General features: G+C 42.8%; 1 protein-coding gene across 3 annotated transcripts in view; it reads right to left on the bottom strand.

The window, feature by feature from the left end:
- Positions 1–25716, bottom strand: part of LOC144505206 (uncharacterized) — a 168914-nt gene that overhangs the window by 97837 nt on the left and 45361 nt on the right. For all 3 annotated transcript variants that reach the window (XR_013499794.1, XR_013499795.1, XM_078231185.1), the window contains one exon: positions 2765–2915. Coding sequence is in view for 1 of the 3 variants with exons in the window: in XM_078231185.1 (XP_078087311.1) it covers positions 2765–2915 (151 nt within the window). In the remaining 2 variants the exon portion in view is untranslated. The remainder of the gene's footprint in view (positions 1–2764; positions 2916–25716) is intronic.

A 25716-nucleotide genomic window follows, 5' to 3' on the forward strand; every position in this document is an offset into this window, starting at 1 on the left:
TCACAAGAGTATGTACCGTGTACCTGGTGAGATGATGGCATCCATGTCAATGGCATCCATCTCGTGAGAATAGGATATGGCGCTCATCTCATCGATCGACAGTTCCGACGCGCCGCACTGAAAAACTGCACAGAACTCCCCTGAAGAAAAACACGGGACACGGCGGATAGAGTACCCTTTGTTGTCCAGTACTTACCCAGAGCGGAGAAGCTATGACATCTTCTCCGGAGCCTTCAACATCTCATCGATGAAGACGAACATCTCACCAAGGCCATCCCCACACCTCCACTACTTGCCTTCAAGCACCTGCACTACCTCAAACGGACTATTGTACGCAGCAAACTACCCAGCCTTCAGGAGAACAGTGACTACGACACCACACAACCCTGCCACAGCAACCTCTGCAAGACATGCTGGATCATCGGCATGGATGCCATCATCTCATATGAGAACACCTTCCACCAGGTACAGGTTACATACTCTTATGACTCGGCCAACATTGTCTACCTGATACGCTGCAGGAAAGGACGTCCCGAGGCATGATACATTGGGGAGACCATGCAGACGCTACGACAACGAATGAATGAACACTGCTCGACAATCACCAGGTAGGAGTGTTCCCTTCCTGTTCGGGAACACTTCAGCAGTCACGGGAATTCAGCCTCTGATCTTCGGGTAAGCGTTCTCCGAGGCGGCCTTCATGACACACGACAACGCAGAATCGCTGAGCAGAAATTGATAGCCAGGTTCCACATACATAAGGACGGCCTCAACAGGGATCTTGGGTTCATGTCACACTATCTGTAACCCTCACGACTTGCCTGGGCTTGCAAAATCTCACTAACTGTCTTGGCTGGAGACAATACACACCTCTCTAACCTGTGCTTAACCCTCTCTCCACTCACATTGTCTGCACCTGAAAAGATTTGATTACCCGTTAAGACTCACATTCCAAGCATTATCTTGTAATTGGGTTTGTGTCTACATCTGCCCTGTTTGTGGACCGAACTCTTCACTCATCTGGTGAAGGGGCAACGCTCCGAAAGCTCGTGCTATCAAATAAACCTGTTGGACTTTAACCTGGTGTTGTGAGACTACTTACCATTGTATAGATGATACACATTTCTGCCACTGTATGCTGGTGGTGCAGGAAATGAATGTTCAAGATGGAGGTGGGGTACCAATTAAGCAGTTTGCTTTGTCCTGGATGGTTTTGAGCTTCTTCAGTATTGTTGGAGCTACACTTATCCAGGGAAGTGGAGATTATTCCATCACACTCCCTACTTATGCTGTAGATGATGGGCAACTTTTTGGAAACAGATAAATCATTTTCTGCAGCATTCTCAGCCTCTGACTTGCTCTTGTAGCTACAGCATTTATATGGCTGGTCTATTTAAAATTCTAGCTGATGGTGACCCCCAGGAGATTTATGGTTATGGATTCAACAATGGCATTCCCAGTGAATGTCATGGGGAGATGTTTGGATTCTCTTTGTTGAACATGGTCATTGCCCAGCACTTGTGTGATGCAAATGATACTCGCCACTTATCATCCAAGCCTGAATGTTGTTCAGATCTTGTTGCATGCAGATACAGATTGCTTCAGTACCTGAGGAGTTGTGATTGTGCAATCATCGGTGAACGACACCACTTCAGAACTTATGTTGCAAGATAGGTTGGAGCCAGTGAGAGGTGGAGGTGAAATGGGAACTTCGGAAGAAGCAGAATGGGAACAGCGAGAGGAGAACAATGTTTCCTCTATGGCACGTGCAACATGCGGCAATCTGTGATATATAATGCATTGAAATAAACAGGTCACTCAAAACTTTGTGAAAGTTCAGTGACTTTTAAAATTTAAGTTTCCCATGAACAAGTTGGTAATGCTCAGAAGTTTGTAGCCTGACCAGCAGAGAGAAAAATTTGAGGAAATACGGTAATTCCTTTTTTAACATTATTGCTGTTTTCTTGAAAAGTATGATTTTAAATGAAACATTAAGCAAATCAAATTTTCCAATTACAATCAATATAAAAGTTTTAGTTAGGTACTGTCGGACCTTTTCCATCAGTTAAACACATTAAAACATTATACCCCGCAAATTTAAATACTATACATTTTTAAATTACTCATATTTATAAACAAAATAACTTCTAAAAGAAGTGTAAAAATATAAAATATGCTAACTTTTTCCACTTACTGTTCGTGGTCTCTGCCGCTCATCGCCTCTTCCTCTTACTTCTTGCTCGCCATTTCACCAGCTCTCCAACCCACCACTGGCTGACCTTCCTGTTGGCAGACCCTCTTGATCGAGGGACTAAGAGCAGCTTTGAATTGCAAGTCCATAAGAGGTAAGCTGCAAACTGGAGAGGTGGCGAACAGGAGAGTAAGCCAGCAGAAGGGTTGGTCAGGGGGGAGGGTCAGCTAGCAGAAATGTTGGCTAGCACCTAGGGTTGGAAGTGGGACATCTGGCCAGCAGGAGTGACTAGTGGGAGGTTGGTGAATGGGTGGATCGGTAGCAAGTGAGGGTGTCAGAAGTGGAAGGGTCGGAATTGGGTTGGCGAGCAGGAGGATTGGTGGTGACTGAGGTGGGTAGAGAATTGGAAAAGCTGCTCCAAAATGACCCTATGTTACACCAGGCACAAAATAACTTAATGCAAAGCCTCAGCACTAAATATGCCATATTAAAAACACAATGTTAAATTGAAATAACTTAAAATGGGTCAACTTAAAGCGAGGACTTGTTGCATTGACCTTGAACTCTCCTTACCTAATGCAAAGGACTGCTGTTTCAGTTCTGTAATATTGGGCTGATTTTCTGTTCTTTTCCACTCCTTTAGTCTAGAACCATGTTCAATATTTTGCGTGAGAACCAGCTCATCAACCTGCTGGATAGCTTCATCTGCACCCTGAGACCTTATCTGTGAAGAAGATATACATCGATGTTTATAAATCAAAACATTAATATCACAAAACTTGTTGAGTGCTTACCACAAAGTGTACACTGAACAAAGTGCAGCACAGTGAAAAAGTTGGGAATTTTATTCAACTGGGATTCTCTGGTTAAATAGTACTAGGCGAGTAGTGCCTAACTGAAATTTATCCTGGGACTTTAGAAACTGAAAGAAACTGCAAGTTAGTTAACACTTTGGCAATTAACAGTTAATCAGTTGTAAGTCATTCTCTGAATAGGTGCCAATTACAGTGAGTAGGAAGCTTGGTCAACAGCTACAACTTCAGCCTATAACTTCAAATAAAAATGTACAGAAATGTACAGTTTCTGCTGATGTGAAGAGCAGTTGGCATAGAGCGCATCGCAGGGTGTAAATGCTTGAAATGGAAGGCAGAAGGCGTTGCTGCTGTTTTGTGCTTCTAATACTTGTATTGGTTAGTTTAGGCTTAAGATGGTAAAAATTTAAAATTTTATCATGTTTTTCAGTGCAAGAACAGGTCTTGAACATTAACTGCATAAATTAAGGAAAAGTGTCTGAGTAGGGAACACTCATCAGATAATGACTTGAGACGCATAGCCTCATCAACAATCCAGAGGCAGCAGGGCACCCATTTAGAGGCTATGTGGCACTCCCCTTTTCCATTAGGGATTTGGCATGGAGGGTGCTGCACACAGCAGTCCTATGCAATAGAAAATTATGGTGGTTCAGAGACTCCCAGGTTGCCTGTATTTTCTGTGGCCTGAAGTGTGTGTGTGTTCTTTATTTTTATGTAGGTTGTCCGAGATTGCAGTCCCTTTTTCTACTACCTGAGGGGGCTGTTCCCCAAATTTTGCTTGCACTTCAGTTCCAAGCTATTGATCTGTGGTCAGCTAGCATGGAGGAGGGCGAGGGGTGAGCACATAGAAGGGCCTCTTCATTAGCTTGTTCCTGGGCCTGACCTAGGTGGCCATTAGCAAGTCCAGGCAGCAGGCAGTTGAGGGGTTGTTCAACCTCACTGTCTGCCTCTCTTCTACTGCCACATTCATATCCAGGTGTCCCTGGAGAGGGAGCAAGTGGTATCTGCTGGTATGCCTAAGGCCTTCTGTGACTGGTGGGTGCCACTGTGGCTGGGGTGCATCATTGGTCCCAAAAGTAGCATTTTACTTTAGTTTCCTCAGAAAGTTCTGCTTTTTGTTACGGTGGTCTTTAAGGCTCCTTTAATTCGTTAATTAGTTTATATTTACTTATTTGTTTTACAAATGAACATAGAAATACAGTTTATAAAGTGTATAGAAACACAGAGCCCTTATCAGCCATTTCATTGAAGGAGGCTATTAGGCAATCCTCCCTGTTTTCATCAGGGATTTGGATAGAGGGTGTTGCAAAAGGTTAAAATCGTTCATTGACTCCCAGCAGCCAGTATTTTCTATGCCTCGCCAAGAAGATCGCGCATATCGACACAGACATCAAGTTTCTACAAAGATGCAAGAAAGCAGACAAGATACCAAAAGGACTACGGATCACGAACCCACTCAGGTCAACCTATAACACAGACTACGCTGAGAGACTTTGCCGTCGCACCTCTCTCACCCTCCTCAACCACCTCATACACCAACTCTACAGCAAACGCCGCAGCCTGGAAACCAAGATAGAGTCCATATTCTCAACTTGCGCTCAGGATGCAGACCAGCTGCAAAACTCTGCCAAGCAGACAAGACAAAGGAACTACACCCTCTACATGCACACCAAGAACAGGAAACTTGAGAAACTCGGCATCACCACCAGCAGCAACCAAGCATCCCCCGGTACCACAGTAGAAAACAGTACCACTGCAGGGAAGTCCATTGTCAACTTGTCCGACTACACACTTCAACCAGATGAAATCGAAGTTCTCAGCCGAGGGCTTAATTTTTGCCCCACCACCAAAATAGACCCCATCAATCTCGCAGCAGACACAGAGGAATTCATCAGGCAAATTAGGCTGAGAGAGTTCTTCCACAAACCCCAAGAGGCCAACAACGAACACAATGAGACAGCCAATGAACCGGAACAGCCGACAGAGAGATCCGCCGTGCATCCCAAGAGGAAAGAGTCGAATTGGACTCCTCCGGAAGGCCGCTGCCCTCGACTTGACATGTATGCCCAAGCCGTCAGGAGGTGCGTCAACACCAAATTCATCAGCCGCACTCACAAGACAGCCCCAAACATCACCCAAGCACAACGTAACGCCATCCACGCTCTCAAGACCAACCGCAACATTGTCATCAAACCAGCAGACAAAGGAGGGGCCATCGTCATACTGAACAGAACGGATTACTGCAAAGAAGTGTACCGACAACTCAACAACGAGGAACACTACAGACAGTTACCTGCAGATCCGACCAAAGAACACACCCGTCAACTCAACACTCTGATCAAGACCTTTGATCCGGACCTTCAGAACACCCTCCGTGCTCTCATCCCACGTACTCCCCGCGTTGGAGATCTCTACTGCCTCCCAAAGATACACAAGGCAAACACACCCGGCCGTCCCATCGTATCGGGCAATGGGACCCTGTGCGAGAACCTCTCCGGCTATGTCGAGGGCATCCTGAAACCCATTGTACAAAGAACCCCCAGCTTTTGTCGCGACACGACGGACTTCCTACAGAAACTCGGCACACATGGAGCAGTTGAACCAGGAGCGCTCCTCGTCACAATGGATGTCTCGGCACTCTACACCAGCATCCCCCATGACGATGGCATTGCTGCAACGGCCTCAGTGCTCAGCACCAACAACTGCCAGTTTCCAGATGCAATTTTACATCTCATCCGCTTCATCCTGGACCACAATATCTTCACCTTCAACAACCAGTTCTTCATCCAGACACACGGAACAGCCATGGGGACCAAATTCGCACCTCAATATGCCAACATCTTCATGCACAGGTTCGAACAAGACTTCTTCACCGCACGGGACCTTCAACCGATGCTATACACTAGATACATCGATGACATTTTCTTCCTTTGGACTCATGGTGAACAATCACTGAAACAACTCTATGATGACATCAACAAGTTCCATCCCACCATCAGGCTCACCATAGACTACTCTCCGGAATCGGTTGCATTCTTGGACACACGCATCTCCATTAAGGACGGTCACCTCAGCACCTCACTGTACCGCAAGCCCACGGATAACCTCACGATGCTCCATTTCTCCAGCTTCCACCCTAAACACGTTAAAGAAGCCATCCCCTACGGACAAGCCCTCCGTATACACAGGATCTGCTCGGATGAGGAGGATCGCAACAGACACCTCCAGACGCTGAAAGATGCCCTCATAAGAACAGGATATGGCGCTCGACTCATTGATCAACAGTTCCAACGTGCCACAGCGAAAAACCGCACCGACCTCCTCAGAAGACAAACACGGGACACAGTGGACAGAGTACCCTTCGTTGTCCAGTACTTCCCCGGAGCGGAGAAGCTACGGCATCTCCTCCGGAGCCTTCAACATGTCATTGATGAAGACGAACATCTCGCCAAGGCCATCCCCACTTCTTGCCTTCAAACAACCGCACAACCTCAAACAGACCATTGTCCGCAGCAAACTACCCAGCCTTCAGGAGAACAGTGACCATGACACCACACAACCCTGCCACAGCAACCTCTGCAAGACGTGCCGGATCATCGACACAGATGCCATCATCTCACGTGAGAACACCATCCACCAGGTACACGGTACATACTCTTGCAATTCGGCCAACGTTGTCTACCTGATACGCTGCAAGAAAGGATGTCCCGAGGCATGGTACATTGGGGAAACTATGCAGACGCTGCGACAACGGATGAATGAACACCGCTCGACAATCACCAGGCAAGACTGTTCTCTTCCTGTTGGGGAGCACTTCAGCGGTCACGGGCATTCGGCCTCTGATATTCGGGTAAGCGTTCTCCAAGGCGGCCTTCGCGACACACAACAGCGCAGAGTCGCTGAGCAGAAACTGATAGCCAAGTTCCGCACACACGAGGACGGCCTCAACCGGGATATTGGGTTCATGTCACACTATTTGTAACTCCCACAGTTGCGTGGACCTGCAGAGTTTCACTGGCTGTCTTGTCTGAAGACAATACACATCTTTTTAGCCTGTCTTGATGCTCTCTCCACTCACATTGTTTTGTTTCTTAAAGACTTGATTAGTTGTAAGTATTCGCATTCCAACCATTATTCATGTAAATTGAGTCTGTGTCTTTATAAGCTCTGTTTGTGAACAGAATTCCCACTCACCTGAAGAAGGGGCTTAGAGCTCCGAAAGCTTGTGTGGCTTTTGCTACCAAATAAACTGTTGGACTTTAACCTGGTGTTGTTAAACTTCTTACTGTTGGCATAATTGTACATAGGTTGTGTAAGATTGCAGTTCCTTTTTTGATTATTTGAGTGACTGCTGCTCAACCTCTGGTTGTACTTCAGCCCCATGCTCTTGACATTTGGTCACTCAGTAGAGAGGAGCAGGCAAATTGGAAGACCTCCTTGTTAGCCTGCTCCTGAACAGGTCCAGGCAGTGGGTGGCTGAGGGAGTCGAATGTCTGCTTCTCTTCCATGATTTCATCCATACCTTGGCATCGTTGGAGAGAAAGCACATGGAACACTTGAGTACACTTTAGGCTTTCCATGACTGCTAGGTGCTGCAAGGGCTGGATTGCACCTTCGTCCCCACACCCCACAATATAATTTTAACTTACATTGTCTAAGTTTCCTTTAGAGATTTGACGTTTCTTACAGTGCTGCTAGTCACAGTAATTAGTTATTTATTTGATTTTATTCAAAAATATAGAGATACTTATTGACACTGGTTGGTTGTAGAGTTAGGAGTCATACATTTGGAATGTCTACTTTGTGAATAAACCTAAAACTTAAGATTGCCTTCTGGTTGCCTTCTTCACCAACTGATAAGAAGTTTAACATGGCAGCAGAGAATCATTACTAAAAGTGAAAGTTGGTGCATTGTTGGGTTTGTACTGAAAAGATCCTTGCAGCTGGGACTAAAAGACTAGAAAGGCTAGTCCAAGGCTTGTTGCTTGGAATTTGAAAGAGTAACTGGGTGACAAGAGATGTTGGGCTGATTGCTCTCATGGCAGAAAAAGTCACCCTAATAGTCATTTTTGTTTTCTTGGCCACATCTGTGGGAGTGTAAATCAATTGACATAACAACTCTACTTCTGCAGGATGAAAAATTTCAGACATTTTCCGAAACCACCTAAAAGAGGTGAGCGATGCAGAAGGGAAATATGGAAACTAAACAATTAGGTTTATGACCCGAATGATACCTTGGGGGTATAGTGTTTTTCGATGAGATCCGTTTTATTGGAAATAGGCCATATTCAACTAAAAGTAGATTCATCAATGTTTTATTGGTATCAAAAAGGAAAGCTTTCAGGCAGCTTCATGATGCATGTCAATGATTTCTTATGGGATTGTCTTGTGAAATTTAAGAAATATTATTAATAATGATTAAAGTGGAATTTAAGGTTGGAAGTTAGAAGCCTTTAAATATATTACAAAGAACAAAGAAAAATACAGCACAAGAACAGGCCCTTCGGCCCTCCAAGACTGTGCCACTCATGATGCCCTAGCTAAACTAAAAAAAAGTTTCCCTTACTTGGTCTGTATCCCTCTATTCCCTCCCTTTTCAGTATCCATCCAGATGCTTGCTTCCACCACATCCACTGGCTGCGTGTTCCAGGCATCTCCACTCTCGATGTGAAAAACATCCCCCGTACATCTCCCTTAATCTTTGCCCCCTCATCTTGAATCTGTGCCCCCTTGTAATTGACACTCACCCTTGGAAAAAGCCTCTAGCTATCCACCCTGCCTATGCCTCTCATAATTTTGTAGACCTCTATCAGGTCTCTCCTCATCCTCTCTCTTTCCAGTGAAAACAATCCTAGTTTATTCAATCTGTCCTCATAGCCAACACTCGAGGCCAGGTAACATCCTGGTGAATCTTCTTTGCACTCTCTCCAAAGCTTCCACATCCATCTGGTCGTGCGGTGACTAGAACTGCACGCATACTCCAAATGTAGTAGAACCAAGGTTTTATATGGCTGCAACATGATTTGCCAACTCTTGTACTCAATGCTCCGGTTGAAGGCGGCAAGCATGCCATAAGCTTTCTTAATCACCTTGGTCACCTGTGTTGCCACTTTTAGGGAACTGTGGACCTACACACCGAGATCCCTCTATGTTAATGTTCACAAGGGTTCCGCCATTTAACAGTATAATTCACACCCAAATTTGATCCTCCAAAATGCAGCAACACACATTTGTCCGGACTAAACTCCATCTGCCACTTCTGTGCCCAAGTCTCCAATCTATCTTTATCTTGTTGTATCCTCTAACAGTTCCTGGCGCTATATCAGCAACTCCACCAATCTTCGTGTCATCCACAAACTAATTAGACCATCCACATCTTCCTCCAGAATTTGTATATACTACAAACAACAGAGGTCTCAGCACTGATCCCTGTGAAAAACCACTAGCTACAGATCTCCATTCTGAAAAACAACCTTCCACTGCTACTCTATGTCTTCGACAACCAACCCAGGTCTGTATCCATCCAGCCAGCCCACTCCAAATCCCATGTGATTTTAGTTTTTGTACCAGTCTGGCATGTGGGACCTTGTCAAACGGCTTACTAAAGTCCATAGAAACTATATCCATAGCCTTCATCAATTATCTTTGTCACCTCTTCAAACAGCTCAATCAAGTTGGTGAAATAGGACTTTCCCTGTACAAAACCATGCTATCACTAACTAATCCATTTTCTTTCAAATGTGCATATATCCTGTCCTTCAGCTTCTCCACCACAGACATCAGGCTCACCAGCCTATAATTTCGGGATTATCGCTGCTTCCTTTCTTAAGCAAGGGAACAACATTGGCTATTCTCCACTCCTCTGGAACCTTGCCTGTGGTCAAAGAGGATGTGAACTTATCTGTTAAGAATCATAGAATCATAGAAACCCTACAGTGCAGAAAGAGGCCATTCGGCCCATCGAGTCTGCACCAACCACAATCCCACCCCAGGCCTACCCCCATATCCCTACATATTTACCCACTAATCCCCCTAACCTACGCCTCTCAGGACACTAGGGGCAATTTTTTTTAGCATGGCCAATGAACCTAACCCGCACATCTTTGGACTGTGGGAGGAAACCGGAGCACCCGGAGGAAACCCACGCAGACACGAGGAGAATGTGCAAACTCCACACAGACAGTGACCCAAGCCGGGAATCGAACCTGGGTCCCTGGAGCTGTGAAGCAGCAGTGCTAACCACTAATTAACCACTAACTAATTCCACATTTAAGTTCCTTCCTACTTTCACTATACTCCTCAAGGGCTTCGTCAGTTTTTAGATGCCTAGACCGATCATACGCTTCCTGAGTTTACAATTTCCCTAGTCATCCATGGTTACCGAACCCTGCCATTTCTATCCTTCATTTTGTGGGGACATTTAGCAGAATAGGAATTATACATTAAGCAGAATAGATGGGATTAACTTTGAATCAGCAATCCAGTTTAGTGAGAGTTCCTCCTAACCCAGTTAATTGGGCTAGGTCATCACAGAAAGATGTCACATCTAAAGATGAAATAGAGCAGTTGTGAAGCCTGATTGGTCTGTTGAATTGATTATGCACTCAGACAAGATTGGATGCTAGTTTTGATGTATTGACACACTGTACGATAACAAATCACCGAAAGTGGAGGATGCCTTAAGGGCAAAAAGCAGTTTCCATCCTTGGCTGACCCAAAGGCCAGGAAATTAATTATTTCAGTGATGCTTTTCATGTCAATCCGGCCGATGGGTATTCAAGTGCAGTAGGTTTCATGATTTTTTGGGAAGCTAAGAAATAAAGTAAGATTGTTGAAAGTACTTTAGCTGATAGGCTCTTGAGGAAACAATAGTCAGGAGATTCTATTTGTCAATTATTTAGGGGAAATTCCATACATTGTTCCTGGTGGGATAACATTAACTCAGCAAAAAGTGAAGAAAGATTAAGGATTGACCTTGCATGAAACAAATGCTGGTGAAAAAAAAATCTGCAGGATCATATGCATTGATGCAAGTATTCAATTATCTGACTGCTTCACAAAAAAGACTGCTTGTAACACAAGGAAAAGGGATGCCTTGTAATTAAACTTTGTAGAGAACATTGAAATTATTTTCTTCTTTATTTTGAAGTACTGTTTGGAAATATTATTTAAATTTTGTTTAAGAAAGAAAAAAGAATCCATTATATTATATAAATTAAGGTTAAGCATCTACAGGAGAGGCAATGATGGGATAAGGACTTACAAGAGACACTTATTGACATGGTTATGATCCCCCTAGAGATTGATGACTTAAAAGAAGCTTCAATGCTGAAAAGATGACAACAAGATTGCATGTTTTAAGACTTTTACTTTAACAGACTAAAAATGCTATGACTAAACTCTTTGCAGCCTTTGACATGGTTGACTATATCAGTTCCCTCCACTACTTCTCCACTCTCATCCAGCTGGTTGGGGGACTGAACCCATGCATTTTAATTCCCATTTATCCACGTATAGCCAGATGACTTGCAATGACTTCTTCCCACATCTGCACCGTTACCTCTCGCATTCCTCAAGAATCTCTCATATCTTGTGAAAAAAAGTTGAGTAGGTCGGACCTATACTCAGAGTTTAAGAATGAATGGCTTGAAGATTCTGAGGACGCTTGGTGGGGCAGATGCTAAAAGGATGGTTCCCCTTGAGGAAATCTAGAACTGAGGAGCATGGTTTTAAAAATAAGTGAATCCTATTTAAGACAGGGATCTGGAGGAATTTCTTCTCCCATTTGTTCTTCTTACTCTGAGATCAGTGGAGACTGGATCACTGAATATATTCAAGGCTTAATTAGACAGATAGTGAAAGATTGGGGAGCAGCAGTAGAGTGAAGGTCACAATCACATTAGCCATGATCAGACTGAATGATAGAGAAGCCAAAAGGTCTGATGTTATTTCTTATCTTTTACTTAGTCCCCTCCTTTTTCTCATCTACATATTTTAGCAACATGATCATGTTCCACATATATGGCTGAGTACACCCAGCTCTATCACAATCTCTCTCACTCCTTGCACTAAATTTGCCAGACTGTTTGACTGATTTTTTGGCTAAGGGCAAATTAAGAATCAACCACATTGTTATGGATCTGGAGTCATATGTAGGCCAAACCACTTAAGGATGGCAATTTCCTTCCCTAAAAGGACATCAGTGAACCAGATGGGTTTTTATGACAATTGAACTTTTAATTCCAGATTTTGTAAAAATTGAATTCAAACGTCACCATCTGCCATGGTGGGATTCGAATCCGGGTCTCCAGAGAATTATGCTGGGTCTCTGGATTACTAGTCAATAACAATACCACTGTGCTATTGCCTCCCCAGATATGCAGTATTGGATGATTAGAAATTACCATCAGCTAAATACTGGGAAGACTGAAGTTGTTGTCTTCAGTCCCCACCCCAAACTTCATTCACTAGTCACCGACTTCATCCCTCTCCCTGGCAACTGTCTGTGGTAGAACCAAATTGTTACAATCTTGGTGTCATATTTTACCGCAAGATGAGCTTCTGACCATACATCTATACTATCACTAAGATCTCCTATTTCCACATATAGTAACATTGCCTGATTCTGCTCTGCCTCAGCTCACCTACTACCGAAACCCTCAAAGCCTTTTTGCCTCTAAATGGAACTAACACACTCCAAGCAAGTTTCCAAAATTCTACCCTCCAAAAACAATAGCTCATCCAAAAATATGTTGCCCATGTTCTAACTTGCACCAATTACCCATGTGTTTACTGTTGTACATTGAAAACGAGGAGAATTTTAAAATCCAGTCAAAGTCCTTTGCTGCCACACCCTTTCATTTCTGTGATCACCTCCAGCCCTACAGATATCTGTGCTCCTCTAATCTAATACTGGCTTTTCCATAATCCACAAAAGTGTTCAAACTGCTAGAAAGAATTAAAGCTGACTAAAGAAATAAAAGAATGAATGTCTCGTGTACAGTTACAACCTGGTCAGTATTTGGTGAAACTGAACCAGTTGTAATCAGGCACAGTATGAGACAAGGCTGTTCTATTGTCACTATTGCTCTTTACCATCTAAGTGGATGTCAAAATAAAAGCATGGGATGAAGCAGAGAAGTGTCAAACTAGGAGGGCAATTGGTGAAGGTAGTGAGATTTGCAAAAGCAATGGCAAAGAATGCATTTTCAAAACAAAGAATTGTTCAATAAAGTGAGAGAGATCTTCAGAAAATAATTGTCAGTACTGCGATTTGGAGCATCTTGTTGTATGTGGCTAGAATATGGACATTAAGAAAAGCAGACACCCAAAGACTAGAAAGTTGTGAAATGTGACTCTGGAGAAGGATGGAGCAGGTTAGTTGGAGAGAACACAAAAGCAATGAAGAAGTTCTCAGGATGGTGGAGGAGGAAGAAAGATCATCAAGAAATAGCAACAAGGTTGGATTGGCCATATTCTAATGCATGAGAACTTGCTGGTGGAGTTGAGTGAATGAAGATTAGAAGGATGGAAACAATGAGGGAGAGGGAATGATGGAAAATAAAATAATCTTACCACTGGCAGTTATGCCTTCAACTGTTTGGCCTGTAAGCTCTGGAATTCCCTCCCTAAACTGCTTTACCTTGTTCTTTTCTCCTGTAATCCTCTCCTTAAAACGTTCCAAGCTTTTGGCCATCTGCCCTAAAATCACCTTATAAGGCTCAGTGTCAAAGATTCTTATTTGCTAATGCGTCTGGGAAGTACCTTGACACTATGTTAAAAACACTATGTAAATGCAAGTTGCTGTTGTTGTGTACAAGTTAAATTAAAAGAGCTAACCATCAGTTGTCAAATCACAAGTCATTCTGTTGCAGGAAATCTGCCTGGTCTATTGGTACTCAGTTTGTTCCTGTACCACCAGTGATTATCAAGACTAAATTTGAGACATGTCGATCTTCAATTCAACTGACTAGTTACCGTTATATTTGAACATGTACAAGATATTACATAACTTTTACCACTTACTGCCTTACAATATGCCCATCTCAGGTTAGGTTACTGGACTTTTAAATTGTCTTCTTCAATTTGTACAGATGGCTAACAAAAATGAAGTTCAGGAGTAATTTGTGGCAAAGCAAGTTCAGACAAGGTCTTTCAACAGTCCTGTCTGAGTAGCCTTCAATTCAAAACCAAGGTTGCTTCAACTTCAAGACATTGAGCTCCAGTAGACACATGACGCTTGTGTGCGCGCTCACAGAAATGGAGCTTCAGGTTGTCACCTTCTCTGAAGCATATGAGAAAAAGGGTTTTTCAATAAACACCCAGAAAACTAAGGTCCTCTTCTATCCAGCTCCCAGAGCACAACACCACCTTCACGGTTTGAGCTTAAAGGCAAGATCCTGAAAAACATAGACCATTTTCCGTATCGTGGGCACCTCCTCTTGACTAAGGCAGACATAGGCAATGAAATTCATCACCATTTCCATGTGCCAGCTCAGCTTTCAACCAACTGAGGAAAAGAATGTTTGATGTCCAAGGTCTCAAATGCTTAGTTTACAGGGTGGCAGCGATCCTTGTGCTCCGAAATGCTTTGCGGCCTTGGATAATCTATAACAGGCACCTAAATGCACTAAAGATCACCAGCTTTCACATGACCCTCCAAATCATGTGGCAAGAAAGGTAGGCCAACAGTAGCATCCTCTCCCAAGCCAACATTACCAGCAGCTAATCACTCAAAACCAGCTCCACTGGGCACATGTCTGGTGTCTGCCTTACACCAGATTCCCAAAACATCTGCTCTACTCAAAACTCTTGGAAAGAGACTCCAGGATGGCCAACAGAAATTCACAGATATCCTCAAAGCTTTCTTGATGAGACCAAACATCCCTGCCAACTTACGGGAGTCCCTGGGGCTGTGACCAACCAAAATGGAAAAGGTTCATTCAGGAAAGCAACAGAGAAACTTTATCAGGAATATGCAACGGCGAAATTGAAATGTCAGAGTGCACAAACCCCAAACAACTCATCTACCTGACCCTCCAAACCCCATCAACCTGCATATGGCAGAGATTGCAGATTGTACACTAGAAGTTTCATCACAGAACCCATAGAACTGGAGTAGAAAAAAGTCATCATCAATTCGGAGGGACTGCCTAAGACAGAGATCTCTTAAGCGGCAAACACAATTGATCAATCACCAAGCAATACTTTTTTTAAAAATATGTGAAGAGGACTGATGGAGGTGATGGTTTAGGTCACAATTTGCAATGCAGTTGATGGGAGAGGTACAATCTAACTGCAAGTCTTTCTTTTTCTTTCAGACTGACCACATGGTTACAATTTAAGCACTGCACCACAGTAATTCTGCAGGTCCTCATTACTAGCATCTAAGAACTAGTGTTAAAATTAGATGAGCTAGCCCACAGTCAGGTAGACAGTCATCTTTGCAGAACCAAGTTCTTCCATCACCATCTCTAGGTATACCCTGTCCACCTACAGAAGAAACCCACTAGAAGTGGGGGCACAGTTTCCTCAACATTGACTCCATGCTCCATGAAATTGCAGGAGAACACGGGCATGGAAACTAATTATGGATTGCTCCCTACTGCTTTCAGCTGATGAATCAGTGTGCCTTCTTGTTGAACTTTACTTGAAGAAAGCATCAACGGTAGCAAAAAGCACAAAACGGACTCAGTTGGGAACTTCATTGTCCATCATTGTCTTATAATGAGCATAAGTAGTACCACCCATATCGGGAATAGTTCCGAGTCCTTGAGGACATAGCTCAGGTGGTGCAGAATTGATGCAACTGTAAGCCTAGCCTTGGAACTTTGATATCTTACATCTGTTCACTCTGCTTAAATGTACATCTTGAGTTTGTTCCATATAACAATGTAGTGAAGAACAAATGTTAGTGAAGGGTAAGATGAGACCCATTTGTTAGGAATTTTGACAATATATTTGAGTGAGTTACTTTTTAATTACATCATTTAAAATTTACACCAAAACTTCTTTACATTCACATACACAGATATTCTCAACCTGGGTCCCTTCTAAATGAAAAAAAATCTCCCTCTTTCTCACAGCCAAATTAAAAACTTCTATGTTGTATGGATCACACAATTCCACATTTACATGGCAAAAAATACATAGTACATCACATGCTAAAGGATCCATCAAGAATGACAATATCTAAACTTCTTTTTCAATTTATCCATCAAAATTAATTTGCTTATACAGTAGCAGTTACTCTACTTCAACGTGATTCACAGACATTAAGACTTCTATTTACTTGCTCAGGAAATGAGCAATATTGCCACAGCCACATTTGTTGTCCATCCTAGTCTCTCTGGGAAGTTAGTGGTGGGTCTTCTCCTTGCATCATTGCAGTCTTTTGTGATTATGGTGATCCCACAATGATGTTCAATAAGAAATTCAGGGATTCTGACCATGTGATAATGAATGAAAGATCTTTCTAATTTAGAATGGTGTGTCCAGGATGATTACAACAAATGCTCTGCGTGCGGGCAAACCTGAAAATGCAGAGCATGGTGGCACAATACCCCACCCCCGGCAGACATCCAACCGCAAGTTGTACACCTGCCAAGCCCATTACATCTCCAAAAAAAAGGGCCTGCCAAGACACTAGCAATCAGGGCCAAAATGCACCCTGGGAATGTCTGATCCAGATGACAGGCTGCATTAAAGGACAACACAACCCAAGAACATTCAGGACATCATCCAGGATGTGAATTTAAGAACTTGAAAGTAAGTGTCTCTACGACATTTCTATCCTTGTCCTTAGTGATGGTGTTACAATTCCATTGGAGGAACTGTAAATCAAATTAACCAAATAGACGGAACCACCCACAAATGATAGGTTGGGACTCTTGTGGCAACAGCTTTCATCAAGAATTTCATGATTACAATTATCATCAGTAAGTCACACTTCTACAAACACGCATTCTCTCAAGTCACAACAGTCCTGAAAGTGTAAGTTTCCCGAATTCTTTTCAACTGACAAACCAATAGCATTCTGGTTCACAGTTTTGCCACTCCTGGGAAAACACCCAGTTCTTTAACATCTATGAGCTAGTCTCTCAGCTTTCCAGGCTTTAGACCTGTTCAGCCAGCTCTTACATTGCTACCAAGAGCTCCGGTCTCCTTGTTTGCAAAACAGAAAAACTGACCCCTTCCCAAAAGTGATTTACTACTTCTCCTTAGAATAATTTGACGTCTTCCTCTTTTGTCTCCGTTTGCGTCTGCACTTGTGCCTTCACCCTCCAGATTCTCAGTTTGTAGCTCTCCTTTGTATCAACTACTCTCCTATGTCAAGTCACATGGCATTTGGTCTTCTACTTTTTCCTCTAAGTACTGCCTCCAGGTCACAATGACCAGTATTTATTATCCAAGAAAATTACAATTGTTGGAAACTTTTAAAGTTCTTTTCAATATTCTTCAAACCAATAATATTGCTGAAAAAAATTACTAGGGGGTGGAGTTCTCCTAATATAGAGGTACTTTAGATTATGTAGCGAACATATAGCTCATGTAACTGCCTTGTAAATAAAGCTTTTCTGTTTAACTAAAGACATTTAGCAATGAAGCTAAGTGATCCTGCCATTGTTACTGGCCCAACACCCGAGTGCATCCTATTTTAACCAAAATCTGAGAAAAATAAATATAGAACGACTCTCTTCAGGTGATTCAGGAGGCATTTTCACTTCTCCACAGAGGATTGGGCACAACACAGAGTGCCTCAGGTTTTATTTCTAAGCAAACAAAATCAGGGAGGAGACAAATCACAAAATAATTCTGAGCATCTGTGAAAGTTAGACCTATATTGTTATCCACAGTCTTACATCCATAAGCATGCCAGACTCCAAATCATTCATTGAGCTCATGGATTTAGTGGAAGGGTCATTTTCAACCTAACCAATCATACGCCAGAGATTCAAATTTAATACAAGGGGGAGAGCGAGTCGATATGACTTACGTTGCAAAACCGAATCAATTATTGGGGTAGTGAGATTTTGGAACAATCCTAAGCAACGTTATGGGATTGGTTAGTCTGTGGTATGAGCAATGATGTTATCAATGCAGATTTCTTGCCAAAGTCAACAAACTTTAAATGAGCAATGGCCATAGAAAGCACTGAAAAAGATGCACGTACTAAATGGTGCCATTTACCAGTTAGGTGGGAACCTGCAGCTTACTATGGTGCCAAAGCTGCTGCAAAGCAGCAAACAATTTCAGTCACTCACAGGATAAAAAGATATAGTGGAGGCAATGATTTTTACAGTGGAATGTTATTGATGTGGAGGTAACCATGTTCCTGAAGCATGCAGATTTAAGGAGACAGTGTTATTGTCACAAAAGAGTACACATGATAAAGCAGTGCGGAGCTGAGTAACCAATCAAGATTAGAAGTACACAATGTGAAAGAATCTGACCACTGATTCAGATATTCACTCTCCCTTTAATCTTAAAGCAGTCAAGACAGACCCTTTTCCTGAAACACTAATTTGGAAGCCTCTTATTATGAAAGGGGATACAGGGGCATCAGCCTTACATTTTAGCACCCGAGAGAGGGTACCCAACCATTAAAACTTAGACAGTGCTTCTGCCAAGTTGAGAACACACATAGGAGAAGCAATAAATACAAAAAGGCACCACAATAGCACCTGAGAGTTATGGACAATAGTCTACCCAATAATAATAGTAACGGATGAAAAATCAAGCCTCCTGAGCTGCGATTTGCTTAAAAAAATCAAGTTGAATTGGGCCAAGATTTTTCAGGTAGGGGGACTGCCAGAATTGTTAAGAACATACAACAAAGTCTTCCTTGACGAATTAGGCAAAAATCAAAGGACTGCCAGATAAAATTTACGTTGATCCAGAGTAGACTCAATTCTTTAGGGCAAGACTGGTATCATTTGCTTTACCAGAAAAAGCGGATACTGAATTAATCAGGTTGGAAGAACTAGGCATTATTCAGCCAGTTCAGTTTTCAGAATAGACAGCACCCATAGTCCGTGTATTGAAACTGAACAAGACCATGTGCATTTGCAGCGATTATAAATCAACAGTTAATCAGGCCACCAAGCTAGATAAACATCCAATCCTGAGAATTGGAGACATGTAAAGCTGGCAGGAGGTTAATCTTACATGTATCAGCAACTTGAACCAGATGACACTTCCCAGGGGTAGGTTATGATAAACACAGAAGGGCCCATTCCTTTTGACAACTTTAGCATGTGCAATACTTCAAAGGACAATGGAGAGATCGCTGCAGGAGTCATAATGGGTTGTTATACCTTGACAATATCCTTATAACTGGATCAACAGAGGCCGAGCATCTCACAAACTTACAAGGCATTAAAGAGATTTCCGGAGACTGGAGTTCACCTCAAGAAAGAGAAGTGCGCCTTTCAAATCACTGAGTTTATCTACCTGGGCCACCATGTAAACATACAGGATTACACCCCGTGGAAGGTCAAGGCCAAGGTGATACTGGAGGCATCTACCCCCACAAACACAATTGAAAGGACGGTAAACTACAATGAATATTTTTTTAAAACCAAACTTATCGATGGTACCGACCGCCTTGCATTATTCTACTCCCCGGAGGAAGCTTTCAACAGTGAAGCAACTGTTGCACTCCTCAAATCTGTTTGTGCACTTCAATCCATCTAAAAGAACTGATATTGATCTGTGACACCTCACCATATGGCATTGATGCAGTGTTGTTCCAAGAGATGGATGACGGATCTGAAAGGCTGACAGGGTGTCAAAACCCTTTCAGAAGCTGAAAAAGGCTGCTCAAAAATCGAGAACGAAGGACAAGCAATAGATCTTGGTGGCAAGAAATTCCACCAGTACCTACATAGTAGGCACTTTACCATCATTTCTGACCACTAAATCTTTGGGACTTTTCAAAGAGTACAAGGCTAAGAATTCAACGATGCATGTTAATTCTGTCCACCCACGAATATACCTTCAAGCACCAAAGTACCTGATCGACATGTTATAGACGTAACTGATATCTCCGTGGAAGCCAATAGTGATGAAGTGCCTGTACCAGAAGAGGTAGCCATTATTGCAGTTAACGACCCTGTGGAAGCATTTCAAGACTACAGAATTACATTTCTCTACAAGGAACAGAAGACCCTCTCGAAGAATCGATAATTATCCAACTTATGTATACATTGCATAGTCAGAATTTATGACCAAGTATATTGGTTAATGAGGGTTATTTTAAAGGAATTAAACGGGGAGGTATGTGGTGATTGTCCCTTTAAGAACATAACCAAGTAGAGGGTCATGCGGTCTGGGAGACCAGTTGGTACCCAGCATGGGGAAACAGTTCCGGAGGAGGGGTTCTCCTAGTGCAGAGGTACTTTCGATTGGCTGCAAGCATGTAGCAGGTCTTGTAAATAAAGCCTCTTATGTTTTACTAAAGAAGTCTGCAAAAGTAAATCATTACACTTATCCAATGCCTTCCCATTCTAAATTACAGAGCACAGATTTGAACACAGAACTCCAGCTGAGGTGAAACTTCCTTGTTCTATGCTTCTATTTATAATGATGTGGAGATGACGGCGTTGGACTGGATCTATTTATAATGCCCAGAACACCAAGTGTCTTAGTAACAACTTTCTCAACCTGCCCGCCACTTCCAACAATGTGTCCTTATGCCCTCAGGTTCATCTGTTCCTGCATCTCCTTTAGAATTTTATCCTTTGTTGCCTCTCCTCTTCTTCTGACCAAAATGTATCATTTTACATTTCCCTACAGTAAATTTCACGTGTCCAGCCATTTCACCAACCTATGTCCATCTGAATGAAGTCCAACACTATCCTCTTCAGTTCAAAATACATCCAAGTTATGTCACGTGCAAATTTTGGAATTCTGCCCTGCATACCCAAGTCTGGGCCATCAGTATTGATCAAGAAAAGCAAAGGTCTTAACACTGAACTCTGGAGAACCCCACTATATACATTAGAGTACCAAAAACAACCACTCACTCAACCAATTTTGCATCCATACAGTCACTGTTCATTTTATCCCATGGGGTTTCAACTTTGCTGACAAACCTGTAATGTGGCACTTTATCCAACACCTTTTGGAAGTCCCATGTATATATCACATCGACTGCATTATCCTCATCTGTTTACCCCATCAAAAAATCTAGTTACATATGATTTCCCTTCAACAAATCATTGCTTAAAAGGTACAGATAATGTGGGTGGAGGGAGCATTCAACACAGGTTAAAGAGATGTGTATTGTCTCCAGACAGAACAGCTAGTGAGATTCTACAAGCCCAGGAGGCAAGCTGTGGGGGTTACTGATAATGTGACATAAATCCAACATCCCGGTTTAGGCCGTCCTCATGTGTGCGGAACCCACATTATCTGTACCTTTAAGACCTGGCTGGCTGTAGAGATTTGCATTCTAATTAGTATTCTGTAACTTGATTTCTGTGTCTGTGCACTGTTGGAGAACAGATATCCACTCCATCTGACGAAGGAGCTGTGCTCCGAAAGCTTATGGTATTTGCTACCAAATAAACCTCTTGGACTTTAACCTGGTGTTGTGAGACTTCTTACTGTGCTTACCCCAGTCCAACGCCGGCATCTCCACATCATCACTCCCATGGATGCAGTGGTGCTAAAGGTAGCAGGTTTCTTATCTTTGCACAAAAACAACATGTTCTATCTCTCTCCTCAGTTTCTGCATGCAGTCCAGGCCATTTCTGTTGCCCTTTACTTCATGTGCATGACTCCACAATGGTCCTCATGTAGCTTAACACGCGCTTCCTCAATGCTAGCAGAATGATCACCTTGAACCCCCATAGAAGATATCCTGATGGTACTGACAGCTCCATTCTCCTAGTAGTAGGGATTCAAATCCAAAATCTTTTCTCGTAAAACCAGATCCATCACTTTTGCGCGCACCGTTCTGAGTGCTTAGAAGTGACAGGTGTGTCATCTAGAAGATATTCCTCTTCAGGCAATCCAAAGAACTGCCTGGTAGCAGCAATCGTGAAAGCCCATCTGCATTATAATGTAGACTTGTCTGTCGGTATTTAATACTGCATTTTCAGGCAAAAGCAATACCCATCTCTGCATTCTACTTGCTGCGAGTGATGGAATTCTAGTGTGTGGTCCAAAAATGGTAGTGATGGACGATGGTCCATCAACAAATGTAAACTCTCTCCCATACAGGAATTGATGGAATTTCTTGACTCCCAAAATAATCCCCAATACTTCTCGTTTAATCTGGGCACAGTTACTGTCAGCTTTCCTTAAAGTACAAGCAGCAAAAGCAATGGGTCCTTCTTCACCCGATGGCATGAATTGGGAGACCACCATTTCTACACCATAAGATGCAGCATCACAAGCTAACCATATGAGAATCAAAGTGTGTGAGCGCTTCAGACTTGAGTAACGCCTCTTCGGCTTTCAAGAAGGCGTAATTGCATTGATACAACCACTTCTACATCTTGTTTTGGTACAAGAGTTTCAGATTTCAGTAACACTTCTTTGGCTTGCAAGAAGACTTAGTGCATTGATCTGGTCACTTCTACGTCTTGTTCTGGTATAAGAGGTTATGTAATGGTTTCAGATTTGTTGCCAAGTTTGGGACAAGTCTTCCATAATAATTCAACAATCCCAGAAAGGAACATAGCTGATTAATACTCTTGAGGTGCAGGTGCCTCTGTAATGGCCTTAACCTTAGAAGGAGATTTGTGAAGGCCGGTGGCATCAGTCACGTGTCCCAAATACTCAACCGAGATTTGGAAAACCCCTCACTTGTCCTAACGGGCTCTCAGACCATAGTCTTCCAATCTCTGGAGAGTGGCAACCATGGTGCTCCTTCAGTGACTAAGATGTCATCCAGATAGCAATGGACCCTGTTCTGTCCACTCAGGATCTGATCCATTGCCCTTTGAAGCAATGCAGGAGCAGGCGTGATCATAACAAGCCTGTGTGTCATGATTGTTAGAAGTTCCTGTGATGACTTGTCCACAATTATCTACAAGTAGACCCAGCTCAGATCAATTTTGCTGAAATTCTGGCCTTTTGCCATCCCACAAACAGGTCTTCAATGCAAGGTAATGGGTACTGTTCAGCATATAACACTGTATTTATGGTGACCTTGAAACTACTGCATATCCTTACAGATCCATCTTCAGTTGTGAACCATTCACTGATGCTGACAGGTTCCATCACCAACAAGAGAGGATCTAACCATTGCCCCTTGACATTCAATGGCATTACCATCGCCAAATTCCCCACTGTCAACACTATTGACCAGAAACTGAACAGGACTTGGCGTATAAATACTCTGGCTTCCAGATCAGATCAAAGGCTAGGAAGTCTGCAATAAGTAACTCACCTCCTTACTCCCCAAAGCCTCTCCACCATGCACCAAGGCACAAGTTAGGAGTGTAATAGAATACTCTCCACTTTCCTGGATGAGTGCAGCTCCAACAATCAAGAAGCTTGACACCATCCAATGCAGCCCACTTGATTGCTACTCCTTCCACACACATTCAATCTCTCTACCACAAACAGTGGCAGCCATGTGTACCATCTATTTTGTTTATTAGTGTCACAAGTAGGCTTACATTAACACTGCAGTGAAGTTACTGTCAAAATCCCCTAGTCACCACATTCCGGTGCCTGTTCAGGTGATACAGTCATATCGTAACATTACCTTCTGTAATTGTACTGACACAGTATCTGGAGTCATGTGGAAACAGAATTAGAAGAATTAATCAATATCCTCAAAATCATCACCTCTCGGTGGAGCAGCGGTTAGCATTGCTGCCTCACAGCGCCAGGAGCCGGACTCAATTCACCCAAGGTTGGAATGACTGTGTGGAATTTGCACATTCTCCCCATGTCTGTGTGGTTTTTTTCCAGGTGCTCCCGTTTCCTCCTAGTTGATTGACCGTGATAAATCAGCGAGATAAATATCTGGGGTTATGAGAATAGGACCTGGGTAAGATGCTCTTCAGAGAGTTGGTGCAGACTCAATGGACCGAATGGCCTGCTTCTGCACTGTAGGAACTCTATAATTTTAAATTTAAAGCCACAACATAAGGGACAGCATAGTATTTGAACTGGTAACAGGCAAAGCCAGCAATTTTTTTCCCCCAAAATGACTGACACACACTTGTACACACAAAAATTCATCACGTTCCACAGACTTGCGAGGTCTCAGCTAATGCAATTTCACTGCATCTGGCCTCAAGATGGAGGCACGCTCATTGCTTAAGTAACTGAAAGTACCTGGGACTAGGACACCGACATTTGCAGTGATGTCCTGAAGCAGAAATGACTTCAATTTCACTAGCACTCCTTGGCTCCATGCGCAATCAAATGTTGCCTTGATGTCAAAGGCAGTCATCCGCCTCACCGCTTTTGTCTATATTTGGACCAAGGCTGAAATTAAGTATGGAGGCAAGTTTGCCTGGTGGTTTCCAAATCCTACAGGTTGTTGAGCGAGTCAGTGCCACTTGACAGGGCTTCTGAGTTCCTTCCATCATATTGCTGATAATTGAGAGTAGGTCCTTAGAATGGTAATTGGCTGGGTTATGCTGTCCTGCTTTTTGTGGCCAATTTTCCACATTGTTCAACAAAAGCAAAAGTTGTACTAAAACAGTTTGTGTGCAAATCTAGTGATTCCCAACCAGTGTGCCGTGAAACACTGGCGTGTCGTGAAGAGCCCTCCCCATCCGTGAGATTAACATTGTGCTGAGGCTTCTGTCCTGAACTTCTGCTTTTTCCTCCTTTTTAAATCATGTTACCGCTTTTTTCCCCTCATACTTCATTTTTCCACGAGGTAATAGTACTCAAAATATTAATACCCAAAAGCCTTTAGCTTTCCAGAACAGAACATCCTCTCTCTCCAATACTGCAGATACTGGAAATGACACAAGAAAAAATTCTGGAAAAACTCAGATAAATCAGGCAGCATCTAGTGGAGAGAAGCAGTCAAAATTCATGTTGGTGACCGTTTCAAAATATCAAAATCTTATATAAACTTGATAAATTGTGAACTGCATTTTTATAGTTAATATTTATATTGTATTGCTTACATTTTGCCAAAGTCAAAGGCCCAGGTTTTGCGATAGCTAGAACTGAAGTTATCAGTGATCAGCATTACTATGGTGGAAATCAGATTTTTGGCATCCACACATGCACAGTAAAACATGGAAACCCACATTTCCCGATTTCATCCAGATTTTTTGCCCGAGTCACCATTCTCTGACGGTGAACGCAGGCTAAAAAAATCCCAAAAAGCATTTTGCTAGAACTCAGTTCAGAGAAAATAGGTGGTGTGCGTCGAAATATTTTTCTAGTATAGAGGTGTGCCTTGACATGTTAAAGATTGGGAACCACTGGTCCAGACAATGACTGTCAGGCTATTCGACTGAAATAGCCTTAGGACGCAAGAACCCTACGCTCACCCATGTCCATACTTCTGACAGACATTTCTAGATGTTGATAAGGAACAAGAACGCTTCTGAATGACGTTTCCAGATGTTAAGGAACAAGAACCAGAGACAATTTCTTTTCTTTAACCCAGGGAGTCAGAGCACAATTGTAGTACCCTTCTTACTATTGCTTTAGCGGAGATCAGCAGACTGAACAAACTTTATACCGAAGCTGGATGAAAAGCATTTGAACGTACAACTCCCA

Source organism: Mustelus asterias, chromosome 16 (assembly GCF_964213995.1).
Source record: "Mustelus asterias chromosome 16, sMusAst1.hap1.1, whole genome shotgun sequence".
NCBI classification, from domain to species: Eukaryota; Metazoa; Chordata; class Chondrichthyes; order Carcharhiniformes; family Triakidae; genus Mustelus; species Mustelus asterias.